The 21,100-nt window shown below is 41.4% G+C and overlaps 2 protein-coding genes and 3 non-coding genes across 7 annotated transcripts; 1 reads left to right on the top strand and 4 right to left on the bottom strand.

Moving 5' to 3' along the window:
* The first annotated feature begins 398 nt into the window (after positions 1-398).
* Positions 399-13,191, top strand: chtf18 (CTF18, chromosome transmission fidelity factor 18 homolog (S. cerevisiae)). Of its 2 annotated transcripts, none has more exons than XM_056372362.1 (22): positions 399-666; positions 1,119-1,199; positions 1,293-1,443; positions 1,733-1,922; positions 2,082-2,174; positions 2,641-2,693; positions 2,797-2,935; positions 3,043-3,267; positions 3,355-3,452; positions 3,554-3,677; positions 3,802-3,938; positions 4,063-4,156; positions 4,259-4,357; positions 4,461-4,591; positions 5,543-5,657; positions 5,744-5,968; positions 6,092-6,241; positions 7,328-7,458; positions 9,332-9,476; positions 9,625-9,720; positions 11,137-11,206; positions 12,889-13,191. In XM_056372362.1, exons 1-22 carry the CDS (start codon positions 579-581, stop codon positions 13,008-13,010), a joined length of 2,757 nt encoding a protein of 918 aa, XP_056228337.1. In that variant the 5' UTR covers positions 399-578; the 3' UTR covers positions 13,011-13,191. The 2 variants fall into 2 exon arrangements, with proteins under 2 accessions (XP_056228337.1, XP_056228336.1); XM_056372361.1 differs by having other exon boundaries at positions 2,794-2,935.
* On the bottom strand, positions 13,123-16,861 carry LOC130166664 (guanine nucleotide-binding protein G(I)/G(S)/G(O) subunit gamma-13-like). 2 transcript variants are annotated; one of them, XM_056372365.1, is made up of 3 exons: positions 16,334-16,861; positions 13,722-13,826; positions 13,123-13,625 (listed from the first exon to the last, which is right to left on the bottom strand). In XM_056372365.1, exons 2-3 carry the CDS (start codon positions 13,817-13,819, stop codon positions 13,520-13,522), a joined length of 204 nt encoding a protein of 67 aa, XP_056228340.1. In that variant the 5' UTR covers positions 13,820-13,826; positions 16,334-16,861; the 3' UTR covers positions 13,123-13,519. The 2 variants fall into 2 exon arrangements, with proteins under 2 accessions (XP_056228340.1, XP_056228339.1); XM_056372364.1 differs by having other exon boundaries at positions 13,722-13,829; positions 16,334-16,836.
* A 1,644-nt stretch (positions 16,862-18,505) lies between these two features.
* Positions 18,506-18,594, bottom strand: LOC130167129 (small nucleolar RNA SNORD60). Its single transcript, XR_008827241.1, has one exon. It is a non-coding gene; the product is annotated as a small nucleolar RNA SNORD60 (small nucleolar RNA).
* A 253-nt stretch (positions 18,595-18,847) lies between these two features.
* On the bottom strand, positions 18,848-18,936 carry LOC130167130 (small nucleolar RNA SNORD60). The gene has a single exon (XR_008827242.1). It is a non-coding gene; the product is annotated as a small nucleolar RNA SNORD60 (small nucleolar RNA).
* A 221-nt stretch (positions 18,937-19,157) lies between these two features.
* Positions 19,158-19,246, bottom strand: LOC130167126 (small nucleolar RNA SNORD60). Its single transcript, XR_008827239.1, has one exon. It is a non-coding gene; the product is annotated as a small nucleolar RNA SNORD60 (small nucleolar RNA).
* Between the last annotated feature and the right edge of the window lie 1,854 nt (positions 19,247-21,100).

Genomic DNA, 21,100 nt, shown 5'->3' with positions numbered 1-21,100 from the left:
ACATTTAGTTTAGTATGTGCTGCTGGAGCTGAGACACCACAGCAGTATTTGTGAACTTTAAGCTCAATTCTGGGAAGTGTTCAGTGAGCACTGATTTTTAACTGATTAAAATAGTCAGTGTTCATAAGGAACATGACAGCAGAGATCTAATCCAGGTGTTTGGGATAATCGGCTAAGAAGTTCGGGGGAGAAAATCCTTTCTGTTGTTAAGAACAACTTTGTCTGAGAGGATATGATAGGAGTTTATTTATTTATTCATTTGTTTATGTATTAGAATTTCAATCTCTACTCACACTCCACGCCAGTAATCGGCAGTAATGCGCTATTTCACTGTTTGCAAGGAGAAGAAGAAGAAGAAGAAGAAGAAGAAGAAGGCGGAAGAGGAGGAGGAGGAGGAGGGTTTGTAACCCGGAAGTAAAACTTCACAACAAAAAATTGCCGGGAAATCTGCTCCGTGAAACCGGCTGCTGGAGTCTCGAATTATTTTGTTTATTTTATAAAAAAAAAAAAAAACCATTAAGAGCGTGTTTGTCTTTAGACTTAATAAATTACAGGATCCCGTGTATCGTGGAGTCGATATGGACGAATATGACGAGCTGTTTGAGACACAGGACGACTTCGACGAGCAGTTCGCCGACGAACTGGAAGTTTTGGCTCAGATCGAGGGTGAGACAAACTTGTAGCTGAACCAGCTAACAAGCTCAAGTAGGAGCTTACATGTATTTTTCCTAACTACCAAATGTAGGTGAAAGTTTAAACTACAACAAACACAGACCTTTGTCTCTCTTTGACCTGTCTCTGTTTCTAACAGATGATGATTGAGGTTTAAAACTAGAGAACAATATACAAGCCAAACATGAGGTTTTATCTGCTTTATTTGGAAAATATGCCACACACTAGTCATCTGCACTTAAAGGTCTATTGTCCTTTTTGCATATTTGTTAGTGTCATTTATTCATATTTATTCATAAGTATAGCCTACATGTTTTTTCTGTTCCTTACTCTGTGCAATAGGGTGGATGTTTTCTAATTAAAACTACAATCAATACTATTTCCATTACCGATTACATATATTTTTATACATCTTTGTCTCTGTGTTTTTGTGCATGAATTCTCAGAGGAATCTTCTAAGCCGGGGAGACGGGGTCCAAGAGATGACATTTCAGACGTTGAGCACCTGCTGGATGATAAGCCCATAAGTGAGTTCACCCTGAGAGTTAATGTGTGTTTTGTCCTTCCGTTTCTTTCTCGTCATAACTTTGTACCTTTAAAATCTGATCTTGTCCTTTCAGCTCCAAAGGCAAAGCGGCAGAAGCAGGATGCAGCTGTGGTCAAGCAACTTTTCAGAACATCACAAATTCAAGAGAGCAAGGCCCCGTCGCAGAGTGCTGACATCACACCTCCATCCTCCCCAGAGCAGTATGAACCCTCTCACACCCTCAGGTAGGAGAGATGGACGGTTAACTGTCACTGTGACCTCACAATTTAACACCTGTCTAATAGTATAAAGTTATGATATTTTATATCCAAATGGCCAAAGCCAATTAACTGATTGAATTACCTGATAAATAAATACCTGATAATAAATTATTTAAGTCATTTATAAAATATAAATTCTAAATATTATAACCTGGGATCTTTTGTCCACTTTGTCCACTGGTAGGTTGCAATGGGCATTTATCATCAGCACTAGATATACAACACAATAGACTCGTTCATGTTTGTTTTCTAGATCTACTCCTGCTGTGTTGGATATCAGTGGCTTTGCTACCATCCCAGAGACGCCCAGGCGGCCTCCCACAGCAGCGCCAGCATCACTACGTGTGCTGAAGCGACCTCCTTTAGAGGGAGAGTACATCAGTGTGACAGACTCAGCGGGGAGTCGGGTCTACCTTCGGCAGAAAGAAGACACAGGGACAAAGGTTAAACTCCTCAGCAATCGCACATCTGCAGGGTTGACTGTTACACAAACACCTCGTAGCACCTCACTGTGAAACCCTGACTGTTAACTGTGGTGTCCAGCGCTTATTCATTCATGTCATATTCTGTATTTCTCTGCACTGATCTGTGTGTTCCTCCAGGTAGTGGACTCCAGAATGGTTCCAAACTCCCAGGGTGCATTGGGGCTGCTGTCGGTGCCAGTAAGTGTGCTGAGAGAGCAAGAAGCAGAGAGGGTGAGTGACCCGCCCCCGTTGTATGTGTGTAAATCTGCCAAGTAGCCTGAACTGCAACACTCCTGCAGGTTTATAAGTTTTTCCCTTAATCCGAGCAGTTAATTATGATTAACTATATACAGAGAATAGTACAACCACTCCAAAGACCTGAGTGTATCTGCAGCCAACAAAAGCAAATTGTTGAAAGTCTGATACAAACAATGTAGCTGAGAAATCTCATCCTGTAATATGCAAATGTTTGATTTTTACATGATTGAAGTCTAAACTCTAGTTCTGTTATTCATCAGTTTTTAAATTCAAATTAATAAAATTATCAACTTGAAAATTAGTATTTAATCTAAACATGTGCTGTGGACATGTGCTTTTTGAGGCCAAAACAACAAACTAAAAACATGATATAATTTGGTTGTGGATGTACCTGTGGGATGAATTATACTCATTTTCGTTTCTCCTTTAAATCTCACAGCGTCATCAGCAGGTTGTGGAGGAATCTCAGCGCCTTACAGAGCTGCTAGCCAGGTAACACCACCTGTCTCTCTCACGCATACACACAAACAAACTTCTCAAGTGAATTGATGCGGTATTTGCTTTTTAATCGTCTTTTTGTTTTCCATTGTAGCAGTGTGAACAATGTGTTTGTTGAGCCTGAAAGCAGAGAGGATGAAGAGACTGATGATCCTGCAGACACAGAGGGTCGAACCTCACGTCTCTGGGTGGACAGATTTTCTCCCCGACAGTACACAGAGCTTCTCAGCGATGATGTAAGTAATGTGTCTGTATAGTCCGTGAATATCAATTAATAAAACCCCCTCTACTGTCTTTGGCTTGAATATCTGACGTCTGTTGTGTGTGACTGCGTCTTATGTAGTTTACCAACCGCTGTCTGCTCAAGTGGTTGAAACTGTGGGACACTGTTGTGTTTGGAAGAGAGAGGAAGTCCCGCCCTGCCCGGCCTGACAGACAGGCTCCCAACCAACACTCATTCAAACCCAATCAAGGCAACCAGAATCAAAATCGCTTCAAGAGCAAGATTGAGATGACGGAGGAGCTGCTGGAGGCTGAACTGGACCAGTACAAAAGACCTAAATTCAAGGTCTACATACTCACGTTTGTCACAATATCAGTTTACTGACCTTTAGTTGTTATAAAAGAGCTAATATCTTTTTTTGTCCTTCTCTAGGTGGCATTGTTGTCTGGTCCTCCAGGTTTGGGGAAGACCACCCTGGCTCATGTCATTGCTAAGCATGCTGGGTACAACGTGGTGGAAATCAATGCCAGGTTACACAAACCAAGTCAAGACTGACCCAATGATACTAGTAAATGATTAAAAAATGTAGGTTTGCAATGAAGTGACCTCTGTGATGTTGATGTTTTTGCAGTGACGACCGCAGCGCAGAGATCTTCCAGAAACGCATCGACACGGCAACGCAGATGAAGTCAGTGTTAGGAGCCAATGAGAGACCAAACTGCCTGATTATTGATGAGATCGATGGAGCTCCCGCGGTACGTTCAGGGCACTGTTTGAATCGGTGAAGACAAGTAAAATAACTGTGATTTCAGTGTAAGTGCACTCCAAACCTGCATAAAGTCCATCTATGATAATATGTTCATCTGTGGTGCTCGACAGGCGGCCATCAACATTCTGTTAGCAGCTCTGAACAGGAAAGACGGACACGGCGGGGAGGCCGGGGCGGAGTCTGCGAAGAAAAAGAAGAAGAAGGAGTCCATCCTGCTTCGACCAATCATCTGCATCTGTAATGACCTGTAAGAGAGACTAAGAGCTTTATGGGCGTATAAATTTAACATGCGTGTAAATGATGTCCTCTGTGTGTATATTTAGTTCAGCTTGTGTCCAGCCTTTCTCTGATGACCCCTTGTTTGTTTGTAGTTATGTTCCAGCTCTCAGACCTCTCAGGCAGCAGGCCTTCCTCCTGGCCTTCCCTCAGACTCAACCTTCCCGCCTCGCACAGAGACTGGCAGAGGTCAGCTCACACACAGACGCACGTGAACACACGCCGACCAGGATAGACAGACGTGTATAAACACACCGACACTGCATGTTTACGTTGAGTTTTTGTTTGCAGATTTCCCTCCAGCAGGGAATGAAGGCAGACACAGGCACTCTGATGTCACTGTGTGAGAAGACGGACAACGACATCAGGTCTTGTATCAACACACTACAGGTGCGTGGCAGCACTATGGACGAGGGTCTCGATGATGGTGAACCTCTGTCTATTGGGAGTAGACAGTGTAATTATATCAAAATGTGTTTGCTTTTCTGTGCAGTTCCTCCACGGTCGCGGCCTCAAGCAGCTGGACACCAAGACAATCCAGTGTGTCTCCGTGGGACAGAAGGACCAGAACAAAGGCTTGTTCCATCTGTGGCAGGAGATCTTCCAGTTACCACGAACAAAACGGTGCATTTTTTCCCCCTTGTCTCAGTGTGTTTCGTACCAGAGTTTCTCTTGGACTTTGTGATGAAATCTGACATTTTTCTCTAGATGCTGAGACCTCTTTCAAAAACAGGAGTCTCTGCATTGTTCAGTGGGAACGATGATTTTTAAATTCTGTAACTGTGTATTAAGAAGCTCAATGTGTCAAAGTATTGATTTCCGTTTATTCTCCAAAAGACTTTTAAAGATAATAAAAAGTGTCACATTTATTTTACAAAGGCCTGAAAATATGTGTTCTAGTCCCTCACATTAACATCAGTTATAAAATATTTTGTTTGTGATTTCAGTAAAAACTGAAGTGCTCTTTTTGCAGACCTCAGACCTTATGTAAAATATGTGGACCTTTTAAATTAATTAGTTTTTCTTAATTAATTAATTCATCCATGAGTTTCATATTATTCTGCTTATTCAGGTCATGCTTAGAGATATTATTAGCTGTTATTGTTATATACAGACGGGAAGTATTGAGAAAAGTGTGATAAAATTATAGATAAATTAGTGTTCTTGGTAAATATAGTAATTCTAAGCTGCTGGTTTCATTGATATTGTTCATATGTTGTCCAGTTTGACCATGAAACAGGTGTTAGATTGTATTTTTGTGACTCTGCAGAAACCAGAGCATTATCTGGTGAAAACAAGAAAGCAGTTAATGGTTGTATAATAGTCATAAGTCTCTCTGTTCTTTCTGTTGTCTGTGAAAGATTTTTTATATTTTGTTTTGAAAGAAAGAGAAACCTTTGGTGCAATAAAAAAGGCAGAGCGGGTGTCCTGGGTGTTCAGACGGGCAGGAAGTGGCAATACTGAAGTTGTTACACCTCCATATCAAAGACGACGTTATCTTATCTGTTCCCTCCCTCTGCTTCTTTGGCCCTCTCTAACTACATGTCGACTAATCGTCCTAATTTGTGTTTTAAGGAAGCGTATTGGCGAGGGGTTCCAGGAGGCACCGGGCTCAGGAGTTGGAGCTCAGAGGTTTCAGCACATTCTCCACTTGGCCTCATCCAGTGGAGAGTATGAAAAGGTTTCTCAGGTAATAAACACACTGTCCTTTCTTCTGAAGGCCTCGCACTTCATAAGAAACACACCTCATTATTACTTGTGTCCCCCTTTCCTCAGGGTCTGTATGATAATTATCTGTCCATGCGCGTGAGAGACCCCAACCTGCATAGTGTGAGCGAGGCTCTGGATTGGCTGTCGTTCTCAGACAGGCTGAACCACATGATTCTGCACAACCAGAACTTCTCCCTGATGAGATACCTGCCCTTCCTGTCCGTCACATTCCACTTCCTGTTTGCCCACACGCATGTGCCGCGCATCAGCTATCCCCACAGCCAGCACGAGGTACTAATCAACTGCATTGCGGAGCTCTAAATAAGATAAGGAACCAAACGGAGCAATAAGCAGGAAAGTCTAGATACTAGCAACTGAGATATCATCACTGAGTCGTTGTTGTGTCTTCTCCAGGCCACCACCCGTCTCCTCAGCAGCAGGAACGCCTTGTCCTCTATGTTGGCTGATATCCCAGCATGCATCAGAACCAGGATCAGCCAGCTCAGCCTGACTCTTGATATTCTTACGCTGCTCCTCAACATCATCTGCCCCAAACTACGGCCTGTATGTAAAAGCATGTACAGTATACCTGCGTATGTGTCGGTGTGTAAATGTATGTTTGCTGCCCTGAGTCTATTTATCACATGTGGACCTTAGAGAAGATGCATATTAAGTTTTATAATTTCAGTATTAACTTTAAATTAGTAAAAAACAAGCTAATGACAAAGCTATATTCATATAGACTCTGATAGCACCATGCAAATGTTATTTTTCTATTGCACTGGTTACACTCGTTTCATAACATCCTGGTTACTTTAAGTTACAGACGTTTGCTGTTTCCTTTAATATGATACAGACTCACTGTCCACTTTATTAGGTACAATCGAACGCAATCCAATACAACAGCTCAGAGAAATTCTGTTACAAAGATAATGATGATCAGTTTTGATTGACTTGTTTCAGAGAGGTATCAATCAAACTATGTTTATTGTTGAGGTTGTAGTTTGAACCGGGACTTCATTATATTGAGAGGTGTTTCTAATGTTTTACAACACTAACTATGACTTAAGTGATAAACATATAGTTGAGGTAACACTTCTCTGTCAATGTCAACAAAAACTGAACATTATAATCTTTGTCACAGAACAGTTTTATTGGACTGCATCAATGGGGCTCTGGCGTTTTCTTGTAAACAAGCAAAAGGGTTATTTACATTTATATTCTGTGTTACTCACCAAAATGTATTGTGTGTATCCTTGAGGTCCAACAAACGTGCATTTCCTTCCTGAAAACATTTGCAAAACCAATTTTTAAGGCCTTTAAATCTGTCATTAATAATTTGTCAGAATTATTAATGATAGCCTGTTTGTCAGTTAATCAGCATTTAAAACCTGTAACTGTTATTTGCTTTAATGTTGAACTTCTATCTCTGGTTTGTTGTGGAATATTCTCAGTGCTCTGACAATATGTCAATACAGTTACTCGGTGTACTGACATCGTGATTGTGGCTGAGCACTGAAATGATAAGTTAGAAGTTGGTTTAAGTCAGGGTTCATGAGAACAAATAGGGGGAAAAATGAACACATCGCTGATCATGTCGGTGTCAGTAATAATTTCAGTGACTCATCGTAAATCCTGCATTTCTTCCAGGTGAATCCACAGCTGTTCAGCAGCAGAGAGAAGGAGCAGATGCGTGAGCTGATCGACACCATGCTCGCCTACAACCTCTCCTACAGGCAGGACCGCACACTGGAGGGACAGTACACATACGTGCTGGAGCCGTGAGTACACACACACACACATACACACCTTTACCTTTCTATATTGCGTGTGGACACATGCAGAGCAGATGTGTGTTTTCTGGGGGGGTTGAAGGTCACTTCTCTTGTCCACACTGTGGTTCTCTGCATTAAGGCTTAGAGTATAATCCCCTTAACACCTGGTGTTTGTGTGAGATGGTGATAGTGGTGGTGCAGGGGCTGAGTAACAAACTGCAAAGCCTCACCAGTGGGGTACAGGTGGATGGACGAACAGGTGAAGGGATGGATAAATGAGGTTGTTGGAGGAGTGAAACTAGGAGGAAACAGGAGTTGAAAAAGCTGGACGAGGAATGTTAAACTGAAAGGAGCAAAGTATAACTGAGAACAATTTGGTTCAACCTGGGAGACCTCTTTGTTTAATTGGACCTTCATGTTTGTGACTCCTGAGGACAGTGGAAACTCTGCTTTTGGTAGAATTAAATCATTAGCCAGTCAATTCAGCCATGCCGGCCCAGGTCGAGGAGCAGCCGGACGCCCATGCCGACTCTTTCCTGCAGGCTCGCTGTGACAAGGTGCTGGTCACCAACGACTGGTGCCTGCCTCTAGTGTTGGCTTTACTGCTGCTTCTCCTGGTCTACACCTTCCTGTACCTGCCCTCTCTAGCTCACCACAACACCACTCTCTGATGCCTCATGGGTAAAGACTTGGATCACAATTGTGGATATGAACATTTAACATCACGGGCAGCAGATGTGCTCAGCCCCAACAGGATTATTTGATTGGACTTCTCTTTTTTGGACACTGTTGCTGATTGGTCAGACTTATTAATGATGGCCTTGTTTCGGAGGCTGTGAGCAGGGAGGGAGTCGGAGTCGCATTTAAAACAGTTTTAATGTTGGGTTAGGGTTAGGGTTAACTGTTATCTTTATCTATATTGTGTCAGCTTTACATAACTTCAAAGCTCTGACCGTATGTAAATATGGTTAGTCCGTCTACTATTCTAATAACCAAGAATTTCATGCGCCTTTCAACCACAAGGCAACCCAGAGTGCTTTTATATAAAACCTAAAAGGCATTAAGGAGAGAAAGACAAGTGTATATCACATTACAGACAAAACGATTAATCGATCAAAGCATTGGCAGATTCATCTGTTCTAAAAATAACGGTTATAATTGCAGCCATAACGAGGTTAACTAAATTCAAAAAGACATAAATGTGTATATGTGACCTGACTCACTGAAGTTTGTGAGTTATATGTAACTTGTTGAAAAAGCTGCAGATAAAGACTGAATGTGTTCACACCCTTAACTGCTAAACAGATAAATGTTGTTGTCAGAGGTTAAACTACTTAAAATCAGCTGCATAGTGTTAAAGTCATAGTGTTAAAAGGGGGAGTTTGAGCCAAGTAGCTGTTTCATTGGCCTTTTCCGAGTTGTGATAATAACAGCACTGAAATTTTATAGTAATAACTTTCAATAAATAACTCTCAGTCTCACAGAATGGTATTATCTTATTTATGTTATATTTAGGTCCATCAGGCATCGAGTGAGGGTTTACAGGCACGTTGTGTGTGTGTGTGTGTGTGTGTGTGTGTGTGTGTGTGTGTGTGTGTGTGTGTGTGTGTGTGTGTGTGTGTGTGTGTGTGTGTGTTGGATTGAGATGGAGATCAGCGGTAAGAGGATTAAGGTTTTAGATAAGGCAGATTCAGGGTTGTATTCTGAAAAACATAAACCCTGACACCAAAAGTGGAAGTTTTTTGTTATTTTGTTTGTCATCTAACAGGGTTCACCTCCGTGTCAGCTGCTCCATCTTATGAGTGTGTCTGTCCACGTGTAAAAACCATGTGTGCCTCTTGTTTGTGTGGAGCTATTTACTTCTTGTGTGTGTCTGTAGACGTGTTGAGGAGGTGGTGAGGTTTCCAGGCCTGCCCCCGCATCGCCAGTTGACGTACCAGGCCAAACAAACCATCAGCAGAGAGATGGAGCAAGAGAGGATGAGGAGAGCTGAGCAACTGATGCTGCAGCGAAACCCTGCCGTGGTGAGACTTCAGACACACAACGCCGTTTCCCCCCCGAGAGATTATGCGTTTGTTACACACAGTACAGCCTCTGTAGGTAGACAATCAGGTCACTGAGTGTGTTTAATAATGTAATGTATTTATAATCTACTGTGTCCGTCTGATGCAGAAAGAGGAGGAAAAAAAGATCGCCGCTCCTAAACCAACCAGGAACCATCAGCAGAGGCTGGAGAACATTGTCAAACAAACCACAGTGGAGACCAGGGTGAGACGCACAAACACACGGGAGTCAGCTCTGAGGCTACGACAAAGAAAGGAAAATACTTCACAGTTGTTCCAAGAAAAACCAAAAGATTAAATTTATTTGCAAAAACTAACAAAATAAACATTGTCCTTCAGTGGGTTTGTCTCGCCCTTAATGCAGCCCAGGGATCGCTGCAAGACTTGTTTGTTTCCATTCCTTATTGAACAATAAGAGGTGCTGTCAAGGCGATGTTTACATGAACTGAATATTTTAAGGTTAAATTTTCAAACATCAAAACAGAAAACATAAGAAATTAAAATCACTACATTAAGAACCTTGTTAAATATGCAGTCATGATGCAGCGAATATCACTGACATGACAGTGCAGTTTCCACAGTAACACACTCTATGGCAGGTGACGTTTCACAGGTACACATCAGTATTTCTGACACATCAGTCAGAAATATTTTGCAAGTCACGGTTGGATTTGTCACCGTCAGTGAAGCTCAAAGAAATGCTGATACATCTTTACTCCCAACACAGTTCAAGATCAGGAAAAAGTTGCTCATTTTAATTCTGAATAAAACAAAAAACACCTTTAATTAATCAGTACGCTTGTTGATTGTTGATTGATTGATTGTTCTTTATTAATCTGCAGATCCACACAGGAACCTTCCTTTTCAGAGGCCTGTGTTATTTCACCACAAAATTGATATTTGTTCATTTATGTCATATATTTTACATTTGATCTTATTCGATTTGTTAAATCATTTAAACAGATTATGATAACGGATCCATACAGGTGCAGATTCTTCAGTTAAAAATGACACCATGGATATTAATGGGCATGACAGAAAAAAAAAAGTCATTATGAAGGGTTCGAGAAACACCACACTACAAGATGAGTGTCGGTCCACTGCGCAGCCTACACGCTGAGTCGTGCCGCTCAAGATGTCGTGATGAACTTTAGGTAAAAAAACTGAAGTGTTTGTCAGCTGTTACCACGAGATGACTCTTCAGAGGCCGGCCATTTATGAGTCTAGTTTTCACTGACACAGTTTTAGCCTTCTATGGTGCTTCTTGATTCCTACCGGTGATGAGCTCGCCACATTTGTATGTGTTAGCTAATGCCTGAAGGTGGAGCCAGAGAGGAGCAGCTAGCATCTGTTTGCACAGAACATCAGAGTCTGTTTGACTTGAGCTGAAGAGTTTTAATAGCTCAGTATTAGAGTGATGAAGAGAGGGGGCCTCTAGAGGGCAGGAATGAGGATAATGAGAAGCCACTGGGTTAAAGTCCCCAATGATAAGACTGGGAAATTAGGCTAATGAGAGGTGGTGTGTGTGAGTGAGTGTGATTGTTCACTGCTATTGACCTTATAATTGAGGACAGTGGAAACTTCCTGATTATCCTGTTCACTCTGTGTTTGTGTCCTGCAGCCGGAGGTGGATTTCTTCGGTCGAGCTGTTGCCCCCAAACCTCAGAGACCCCAGGCGTCCTCAGACACAGGTACCGTAGAGACTCTGCACTCAGTGACATAAGTGTGGCTTCATTTATCCAAACGCTTTGAGAGCGCGGGCTCTTTAGGGAAAAATGCCTCGAGGCACATCAGGTCCAAACACACCAGAGGTGATAACTGACGTGTGTTATGTAACGTTTCTAATTTAGTGCTCCCGCGGCAGACTGCAGGCAGGAGATCTGGACTGTCAGCAGCACTGCCACCATAATGTTGGTCGAGTCATATTTGTGTTATCAACAAAACACGGCCTGATCTGCGATCTTTAACTGAATTGTGTAGTTTCTTTTCTCTCCTCCAACATGGCACCCGGGGGTAACTCTGATGAAGGCATTTTACTGTCCCTCTGCTTCTGTTTATTTACAGTATTTCTCATGAATTGTGTGAACATAAAGGGGAAACTTGTTCCATTCAACGTGGAGGAAAAACTTTTAACTGATCAAATCGCGCTTTGCACAAGCACCTGTACGTTTTTATTCAGTTGGTAACACAGTCCCAGATTCAGCATTTAGTAGCAATTAACGTTCGACCCATTAAAATCACTAACCTCCCTAAAAGCAGTGCATCCAGGAAATTGATCAACAGGGTAATCGGGGTGGAAAAGCAGCGCTGTGGCTATTTGCACGTCAAAGCAGGAACCAAAACAGGCACGGCTCTAAATCCCTGTCCTGATTCCCCTGTTGAATACCTGGACATCAGTTTGAGAGTGACTGTTTGGTGCAGGTGATCTACATCACTACGATCACGTCACCGGTTTGAGTCTGTAAAGACAGTGAACACTAAAGTCAGTACGCTCGTGGGCTTGTACAGTCTGCATGGTCTTTTATAGTTTGGGAAAGGATTTACAATCTGAATCTCTGCTGAGACTGAGCTGGTAAATTGGAGCTGGCCATGATGAAACTGATCCACATTAAATACAGTTTCTTTAGTGACCTTACATATAAATATATAACAGTGTGTTCAATGCAGTGAAGTGAGTAGTTTTCAGATTTGGGGGAAACAAGACAGCACTAGTAATTGGATCACTACGTATCTGAAGATACTCTAGAGTTGACGTATTAGGAGAGAAAAAGTTGGATTAATAAAATATACATTTCCTATTGTTTGTTCTTGGAGCAAGCGGTGATGATTTGCATTTGCTTATGTTGTCTGAATAACAGTTAAAAAAAACAACCCCAAAGTGATTCAGGTTTTCTATTGACATGAAACAGTGAAAAGCTTCATATCCTGCAAAATCAATGATTTTCATCAGTTAATTGACAATGAGCTAAAACACACTGCAGGAACTCACTGGTTCCAGTTTCCTAGATGTGAATATTTGCTAGTTTTTCTTCTTCTATGAAAATAAACTGAATATCGCTGAAGTTTAGGCAGAAGTCTGACAAAACGAGCAATTAGAAGACATGACAATCCACTGACAAAAACCGCCAGATTCATCTATCATGAAAACAATTTTTAGTTGCATCTCTAGGTTAAATAATTATTTAACTTGTTATCAATCCACTTTTCTGTCAATTAACTATTAGATTAAGTGGCTAATCTTTTGAGCAGTTGAGAGGAGCTTGAAGAATCAGTGGGTCCTCTCTCTTCTTTTGACGAGCACTATAGTATATTTTGTGTGTTTGCTTTTTCTTATCTTTTTTTCTTTTTAATTGCTCTTTTCTTTTCGCTGTAGGTGAGAAATGTCCGGTTCTTTCCATGGGAACAGCAGTCGGCAACAGTGACGTGTGGTTCCGGTTCAACGAGGGCATGTCCAACGCTGTCCGACGAAATGTCTACATCAGAGAACTACTGTAACACGCTCTCTCTCACACACACACACACACACACACACACACACATACACATAACTGTATTTCTTTTACCTGTGCTGCATGTAAGCGTCTGAATGAATCCACAAATCCGTCTGTTAAATTCAAAAGAGTCTTTATTTTTGATTGACAGTGTAAAGAGCCAATAAAAACATTGTGTTGTTGAACATTTCTCAGCAGTCCATCAAAACAAACCTCTAGAAAGCTACTCAGTGCTGTACACTCACACACACGGTAATCTTCACATAAATTAACAGCATTCAGGAGTCTCCAAATAAATAAACAAGATAATAGCAATAATGTGTGTGTCTGTGTGTGTGTGTGTTTGTGTGTGTGTGTGTGTGTGAGAGAGCGAGCGAGTGCAGAGTTAGTGCAGCGTGACTGTGTATGGGAGGGCATGATTTTTTTTTTTTTTTTTTTTTAGTTTAGTTTATATGCATCCGTGATTTTTGTTTGTGCACATGTGTGTTGTGTGTGTGTGTGTGTGTGTGACCATTAGAGGATCACACACTTGCCCTTCTCCACCCAGGGGTTGGCTCTCATCAGCTCAGGGTTCAGGAACGGATCTTCACAGACACAACCCTCGATCCACTTCACCAGCCTTCCGAACAAAAACACACCGTCAGCACGCATGTGATAATCAATACTTACTACAATACAATACTAGATTGTGTGTGTGTGGACAGGTGACACTCACTCAGTGACAGTGATGGAGGATTTCTCTCTGTTGATTGCCAGCTGATACTGAAGGCTTTCCACTTCTCTCCTCATCTGTGGGACGTCTAACTCCTCCATGATGATACTGCTGTTCACACACAGACACACACAACAGATAGAGTAGATGGGCTGCAACAGAAGTTCAGACCCACATTAATCATAGTTACGTTTTGTTGTAACTGAGCCATTCATTTCTGTGGTCAGTCTTATATTAGTGCTTTCCTCTGTATAAATGAGGCAGTAATTGACTAGAAATCTTATTAAGTTTTTACTTGTGGACAAGAAGAAAAGTGGAATGACTTGAAATTCTGTGTTTATTGTACGATCAGGATTTCACTATTTCACTTTATGACCTTTAAAATGAATCAACGTCATCGTGTAACCCCCCCATCACTGGTTGGTGGTTGTGACCAGTTCAACCGGAAAGCGAATGTCTTTCAACCATCTATCACTTTCATTAGCAATTCATCTGCAGATTATTATACTGTTATCATCAATCATTTGTCTATAAAATGTTTAAAAAAATAGCAAAAATATGCCCTTTATCATTTCCAGCTGCCCAAGTCGACGTCTTCTAATGTCTTGTTTAGAAGACTGAAGATATTCAGTTTACCAGCATGTAAGATCAAGCAAAACATCAAATCTTAACACTTGAAAAACTGGAACCAGCAAATTACTTCCTGTTGATCATATCGTGACCTCTCAGATATATCTTGTGACTAATTATGGGGTCCTGACCCCTAGTTTCGGAGCCGCTGCTGTGTTTGTCACTATCTGAGGAAACCCTATATAGGCCAGATGGCAGTAGTTTGGGGAGCTTCTCTGAACTGCAGAGGAAGTGGGTGATAGAACATCCTGTATTAATACAGAAACAGTCACTGTCAGAAATGTCACGGTGACCCACTAAATGAGACCATATGTTAGTGGTTTTTCATACAAGTAAAACTACTACTTGAGAATTATACTGTAATATTCTATCCACCACTGCCTTTTTAACTCGATTGCTGTTAACAGCTATAAAGCAGTTTTAAAACAAGTATTTCTACTTAAAGTAGTACTTCTGCTAGTGAAGGATATTCTCATATGTTTCGGATGCTGGATTTTTTTGTAACTGATGGAAAAATCCTTTAAAATCTTCAACTTAAGTAAAGGTGGTAATTCCGCAATGTAGAAATACTCTACTCTGCACAAAATGTAACTTAAAGAATAAGGCTGGTGTCATGGTCTATTTCTGTTGTCAGTTCGTCCCACTTTAGATTTTAGCAAACGTTACACAAACAGGAGTAGGATGGTTTCCTGTGGCCGACTTGCAGTGGTGGATAAATACACATGTTCGTGCTGTGGTGAGTATTTATAGTAGAGTAGTTACTCAGTGATGTGTTTTGGATAGTTTTTTGGACAAGACTTTGTCCTTGACAATTTGTTGACAGTAAAAAAAAAAAAAGTCACTAAAGTAAAAGTATTAAGCGATAAAATGTCCTTAAATTGTTGTTTTTAAAGGGGTTTCTAGCCGGGAGCGGGTGGTGGTGATGGTCGCTTGCCAAGAGCTTCAGCCATCATTGTGTTTACATGACTAGAGGTTATAATACGACCTCTGAGCAGCGCTACATCTTCAGGGCAGACTGAAAGCTACAGTGACTCGGTATCGGAAAATAGTATTACACGAGGGGGTGTGCTGGGGCTAGCTGGCTAGCATGCTAATTTCGCTCGAGGAAAAGAAATGATAGAAATGGAAGCAAAACAAGAGTTAACATTGGAGTTGCTTTCAGGTAACATAGAAATAATCATGAAATTGTATTTCAGTACAGCACATTACAAGAGGAAAAACAGAGTGCAGTAAATTACTGCAGATGTCAGATAAATGCAGTGCGGTAAAAGTGCAATTTCAATGTATTTATACCCGACTTAAGTGCAGTACTTGAGGGAATGCACTTTGTTTTTACATCTCTGATGTTTACAAAATAACCTTCAAGCAATCCAACAAAGTCCACTGGCTGCCTTCACTGTCTTTTATTTCTACTTATTGTAAATCCTGCCCCACCCTGCCACAGGCCACATTACAGCAGGAAGAGAGAGAGAGAGAGGGAGGCAGGGCCCAGATGAGACTTCAGGCGAGCCATGGATCAGTTTAGCCCTCTCTATTGGAAACTGTCTCTCCCTCCTCCTCCTTCTCCTCCTCTTCCTCCTCTTCATCTTTTTAATGGCTCTAAGTAGGTCGAGCGCCCGGTGCCGGTTTCCTCCACAAGCATCCATCCTGCTGTGTCCCCAGCAGCCAGCTGTTCCATGAAAAGGCCTTCATCATTTAATTATGTCCTCCAAATGTGTTAGAGTGACATCAGTCTCCATCACTCAGCAATCAGGGATATTTCAGGCTGCTGATCACACATTTACAGGAGATTGAAGTCGCTTCCGACATAAACATCAGTGTGTAGGAGGCTAAATCGAGTATAGATGGTGTGGGTTACCTAAACCATCAGCTCAGAACTAGATGTATCGTGATTTAATGTGGATGGAAAGACATAACCCCCCCCTCCCTACACACACACACACACACACACACACACACACACACACACAAACAACCGCTCTTACCGTCAGGCCTACCGGAGTGGACCGCTGGTCGATTTCGTGTGCAGCCGGGTGATAGAGGACGCAGACTGGGCTTGAACAGCGAGAAGAACCGCTGACAGTCGGGGCTCGGAGGAGTTCCTTCGGAAGATGAGTCCGGCTTCAGTGCAGGAGGAGGAAGAAGAAGAAGAAGAAGAAGAAGAGGAGGAGGAGGAGGAGGAGGAGGAGGCGGCTGTGTGTCGGCGGTCCGCGGCGCAGGGCACTCCCCTACGCTCCTCTCTGGTAGCGACTGGATGCGGGATGCGCAGGGCGGAGAAAAGGAGCACCGCCGCCTGGTTTGACAGTCAAATGAGACTGGAGCTGAGGACGCACCTGTATGGAAATCTGCACACACACTGAGCCCGAGCAGAGGCAGGAAACACGCAAATGAGGACGCGCTCCAAAGGGAAAACAAGCTGGGCGTTCATTTATATTCAGATGACCGGAGATGATGTCGGTTTCTGGGTTAATACACGGCAGAGACCCCTAGAGACCCCCAGCAGCAAACATGAGAAGTGTGAGGTTTAGGATGAACAATCCGCACAATGACAGAACCCCAGCTCAGTTTTATATGCTTTGTAGGTACCTCTTTTTATTTTTGATCTCAGCACAAGAAAAAAACATGTCATCAAATCATGTTTATTTTGGGTTGGACCTTGATCACTGTGAAATCTGCTTTGCAAAGTAGCAACGCTACAATGCACAATCACTTATTTACTGTGGCAAGTAAAAGTAGGTTACTGCATTTAAAACAGCTGGAGTAAAAGTACTAAAGTATTACCAACAAATAAAGTATGAAAAGTAAAAATACTTGTTATGCAAAATGGCCCCTTTCAGTGTTAAGTCACAAAGGCCCTGTGGTTTATTTATCAAGTATTATTACGTTAACTTGTGCAACATGTAACTTGTCCTGCAGCAAAATTACAACTTTTGATAAATGATGTAAATCCCAACATTATGTAATTTGGTGGTATGCACACACAGGGCCTTTAATCTATAGTAACGCATCACCTTTTATTACAAGTTGGTCATGTTATACTGTCATGGTTTACATGTATAATAAAATAAACTGACTGTAAAAGTTTATTAAATGCAAAGCAGTAAAAACAGCTGCAGACTAAAATGTCACGTGAAGCCTCTGAATCTTCCTTCATCTCTTAAAACCAGCTTAAATTTACATTTTTTTTGTGCAATTCTGCAAGAACCTCACTTCTTTCAGACCCCAAATTAAAAAAAAAAAAAAAAAGGCACAATCTGCGATCAAAATAAAAGATAATTGGATATTGCCCCCAAATTGACTGACTGTTTCTCTTTCATATAAAGGGCCATAAACACAGCTGGATTGAAACCAACTTCTGTGAAGCTGTTAAATGTTTTACACTGTAAACTTGGGAACGCCGCTGGAAAATAAACCTAGTTCTAATTAGGACTATTTGAGAACTCAATTCCCATTTACAACTTCAATATAGACTATGTCCATATACATGCAATTCATGAGGTCAGATATTTTGGAGATTGTGCCTTCAAGCTGTTACTGCACATGTAAAATGGCTAGAAACATGTCTCCTTTTGGTGTGAGGTGTTGAATATTACATCAAGGCGCTGGCAAGGTTTTAAATATAAAAATAAGTTTATTCAAAGATCACATTGATGTAACATAATTCAGGTGAGACGAATTCAACACCCTGTAATTAGCAGAAGGCAGTGACGGTAGCACAAGGATTTAGAGTAAAGGAGAGAGAGCACTTGATCTCGGAGAAAGTTGCACGTCACAGGCAGCAGCGGCAGGTGAGCGTGCGAGCAACACGAAGGACGGCCTCTTCAGATCTGATCATGAGTGGCCACTCAAGGCACATTTTAATGTCAGGTGTGAACAGGGCCATAGAGATAAATGCAACCAATCAACAGTAGCCTTAAAAAAAAAAAAAAGGTTTATAATGATGAGCCGGTAGCTCTCATAGGGGGAAGGTAGACGCATCGCACAAAATACACACACAGACTTCCCGTTATAATAAACCAGATCACCCGTTGTGTGTCATTGGCGGCACCAGTCAGGAGTATTCATTTCCTTTGTGATGGATCAGCCTGTAACAGAGGAGCTCAGTTATAAGTCTCATAAAGAAATGAGCATAAAGTGTACAAATCTATTTACTGAAGGAGCCTCAGACAAAAAGCTAGAATCAGGAGCTGGAGTTCAGCTCTCATAGTAGGTGTCAGAAAAGTTATTTGATTTGTCATCACTGGCTGTTTAGGAAAAAAAAAAAAAAAAAAAAAAAAAAAGTTTTCAAAAAAAGTCAAGATGTTATTTAGACTCACCAGCTCAGACAGCAGTGGACCCTTTGATCACATCTGTGATCTCACCACCATCTGACGCTTGGATCTTTGTCCAGCCAGCTCCCCAAGTCTTCAGTCTCGCCCTGTTCAGCCTCAAGACAAGAAACATGGACATTTTAAGAGACAAAATGAGACAAAAGTCACATGCTCTGAACAACAATCACATGGCCTCAGATTCAAGTTAGAATCAGGAGCTGGAGTTCAGCTCTCATAGTAGGTGTCAGAAAAGTTTATTTAGTTTGTCATCACTGGCTAAAAAGTGTTCAAATGTCAACACCGTTATAAAGACTCACCAGCTCTCACACCCAGCGGCGTCCCACTGCTCAATAAGAACTTCATCTGAAACGCAGACGCCTTGGATCTTTGTCCAGCAAGCTTCCTCATTCTTACCTGCAAAATGGTTTAAAAATGTTTTAAATAAAGTTAGGAAAAGTGACAGTTTTGAGGTGAAGGCTGCACAAATGTACCGATAGTGGAGCCTCAGAATAAAGTTAGAATCAGGAGCTGCAGTTCAGCTCTCATAGTAGGTGTCAGAAAAGTTTATTTAGTTTGTCATCACTGGCTGAAACCGTTTCATACAACCGACGTAAAGACTCACCAGCTCCCAGTCTTCAGTCTGCTAAGGCACAGCACCATTCAGCCCCCAGTCTCCGCACTGCCGTCTGTTTCAGCTTCATCTGTAACATTAATATGGATGATTAGACACATGACAATTTTAAATAAATGGGGAAAACTGCACCTCACTTTCTGCTACTGGCTTCTTTTTGCAGAAAAGAGGACCTAAAATAATCTACAGAGTTTATGAACTTATTGACATCTCACTTTTGTCAGCGGTACACAATATTCCCTAATGTCTGTAAACACAACCTGGATAAGAAGTAGATTATGTATGATTATGTTGAACAGATCTGGAACTGGTACCAAAAAGTACCGCTACCCTCTAAGGAAGGCTAGAAAAATAAAACTTTTTCCTTTCATACATGAAATTTAGGACTTCTTCCAACATCACATTTTCTGTGAAGGAAACTGAAATAGATTTTTAAGATACCCTGATAAAGGGCAGGAGATCAGTCTATATAAATGATAATGCATCATTTTTATAAAGTGGTTTTTAAAATGCAGACCTAGTTTGATCAGTATAACCTTTTTAATGACAGACCTGGTCTATTATTTATTATTAATGTCTGAGTGGAGAAAACGCAGTGGAATCTTTTATATAAACACTATGCTATAAAAACTAAATGATATACAAATAACCTCCAGCACTGTGCTATTCTCACAGATCATCCACGTGTTGCTGATCAGGCCAACGTGGCTGCGCGAGGTCCGCCACATGTTAACTTCATACTCACGTCTGTCTGAGCAGCTCGGCCTCTGTGAAACAAACGGAACCACTCGGCCACAGAAAACAAAGGGTGAGTGTCTGTTGCTGCTGTTGTTGTTTTTGTTGTTGTTTACTGCCATGGTGCAACGACTGGAGAATAAACTGTTAAAAGTGCAGCAAAGGTGAGTCCACCTCCTTCCCAAAGCTGCGATGAAGAGACTGTACGTGCACGAGGCGATGAACTTATATGCCTCCGGTTCAACCGGAAGTCCCGCCCCCTCTGGGATGTGTTTTTCACACTTTATGAAGAAGGAGTTTCTGACCATATTCTGCACTTACTTTGCCTCCGTTAACGAGCTGTACAGAGTTATTTGTTCAGCTAACAACGCTAAAATAACAACGTTTTTTTTTTGTTAGCATCGAACAACTACATCTCCCATGAATCCTAGACTCAGAATTCCTCTCAAAGCCTCATGGGAGTTGTAGTTTCTGAACGCTAACGGAATAAAGGCATTTAAATGCTGGTTGAAATTAAATATTAGGGGTGGGTCATACTTCTGCATTGGATTTTGAACTGTTACCAAGTTATACCCGGAATTACAACCAAATAATTTGTTAGATACGATGCACATGTAAGTTTAATGAGATGGCAAACAAATGTTCATTATATTTAATACTCTGTTCACATGCACACAGCATAACATAAATAAATACACAAATAATATTAACTTATTTCAACCAGTACAGTAACAGGGTAAAGACAAGACAGCTGGATTGAAGTTATTGTCCTATGAACCTGTTAAATGTTTGTTGTACAGTAGTAATATTGCAAACACTGCAGGAAAACAGGCCTCCAATCTTAATTATTCGAGAAACACAAATTCTTATTTACAACTCAAATCCTTTAGTTATGTAGAGTTAGTACATAAACATCTAATTTATGGGGTCAGACGAAGTGCAGTGGTGAGGAGTCAAAATACCTCAAACAACAACTATTGCAAAAGCTCCAAATATAAACCCCTCACTGAAAACATTGCTCTTAATTCAGTAGATCACAGGGTAAACAAGTTGTATTGTTGGTGGTATGGAGCAGT

Source organism: Seriola aureovittata, chromosome 3 (genome assembly GCF_021018895.1).
Source record: "Seriola aureovittata isolate HTS-2021-v1 ecotype China chromosome 3, ASM2101889v1, whole genome shotgun sequence".
NCBI lineage: Eukaryota > Metazoa > Chordata > Actinopteri > Carangiformes > Carangidae > Seriola > Seriola aureovittata.
Note: the sequence above shows the minus strand (reverse complement) of the source record. Positions and strands in the feature narration are given on the sequence as shown.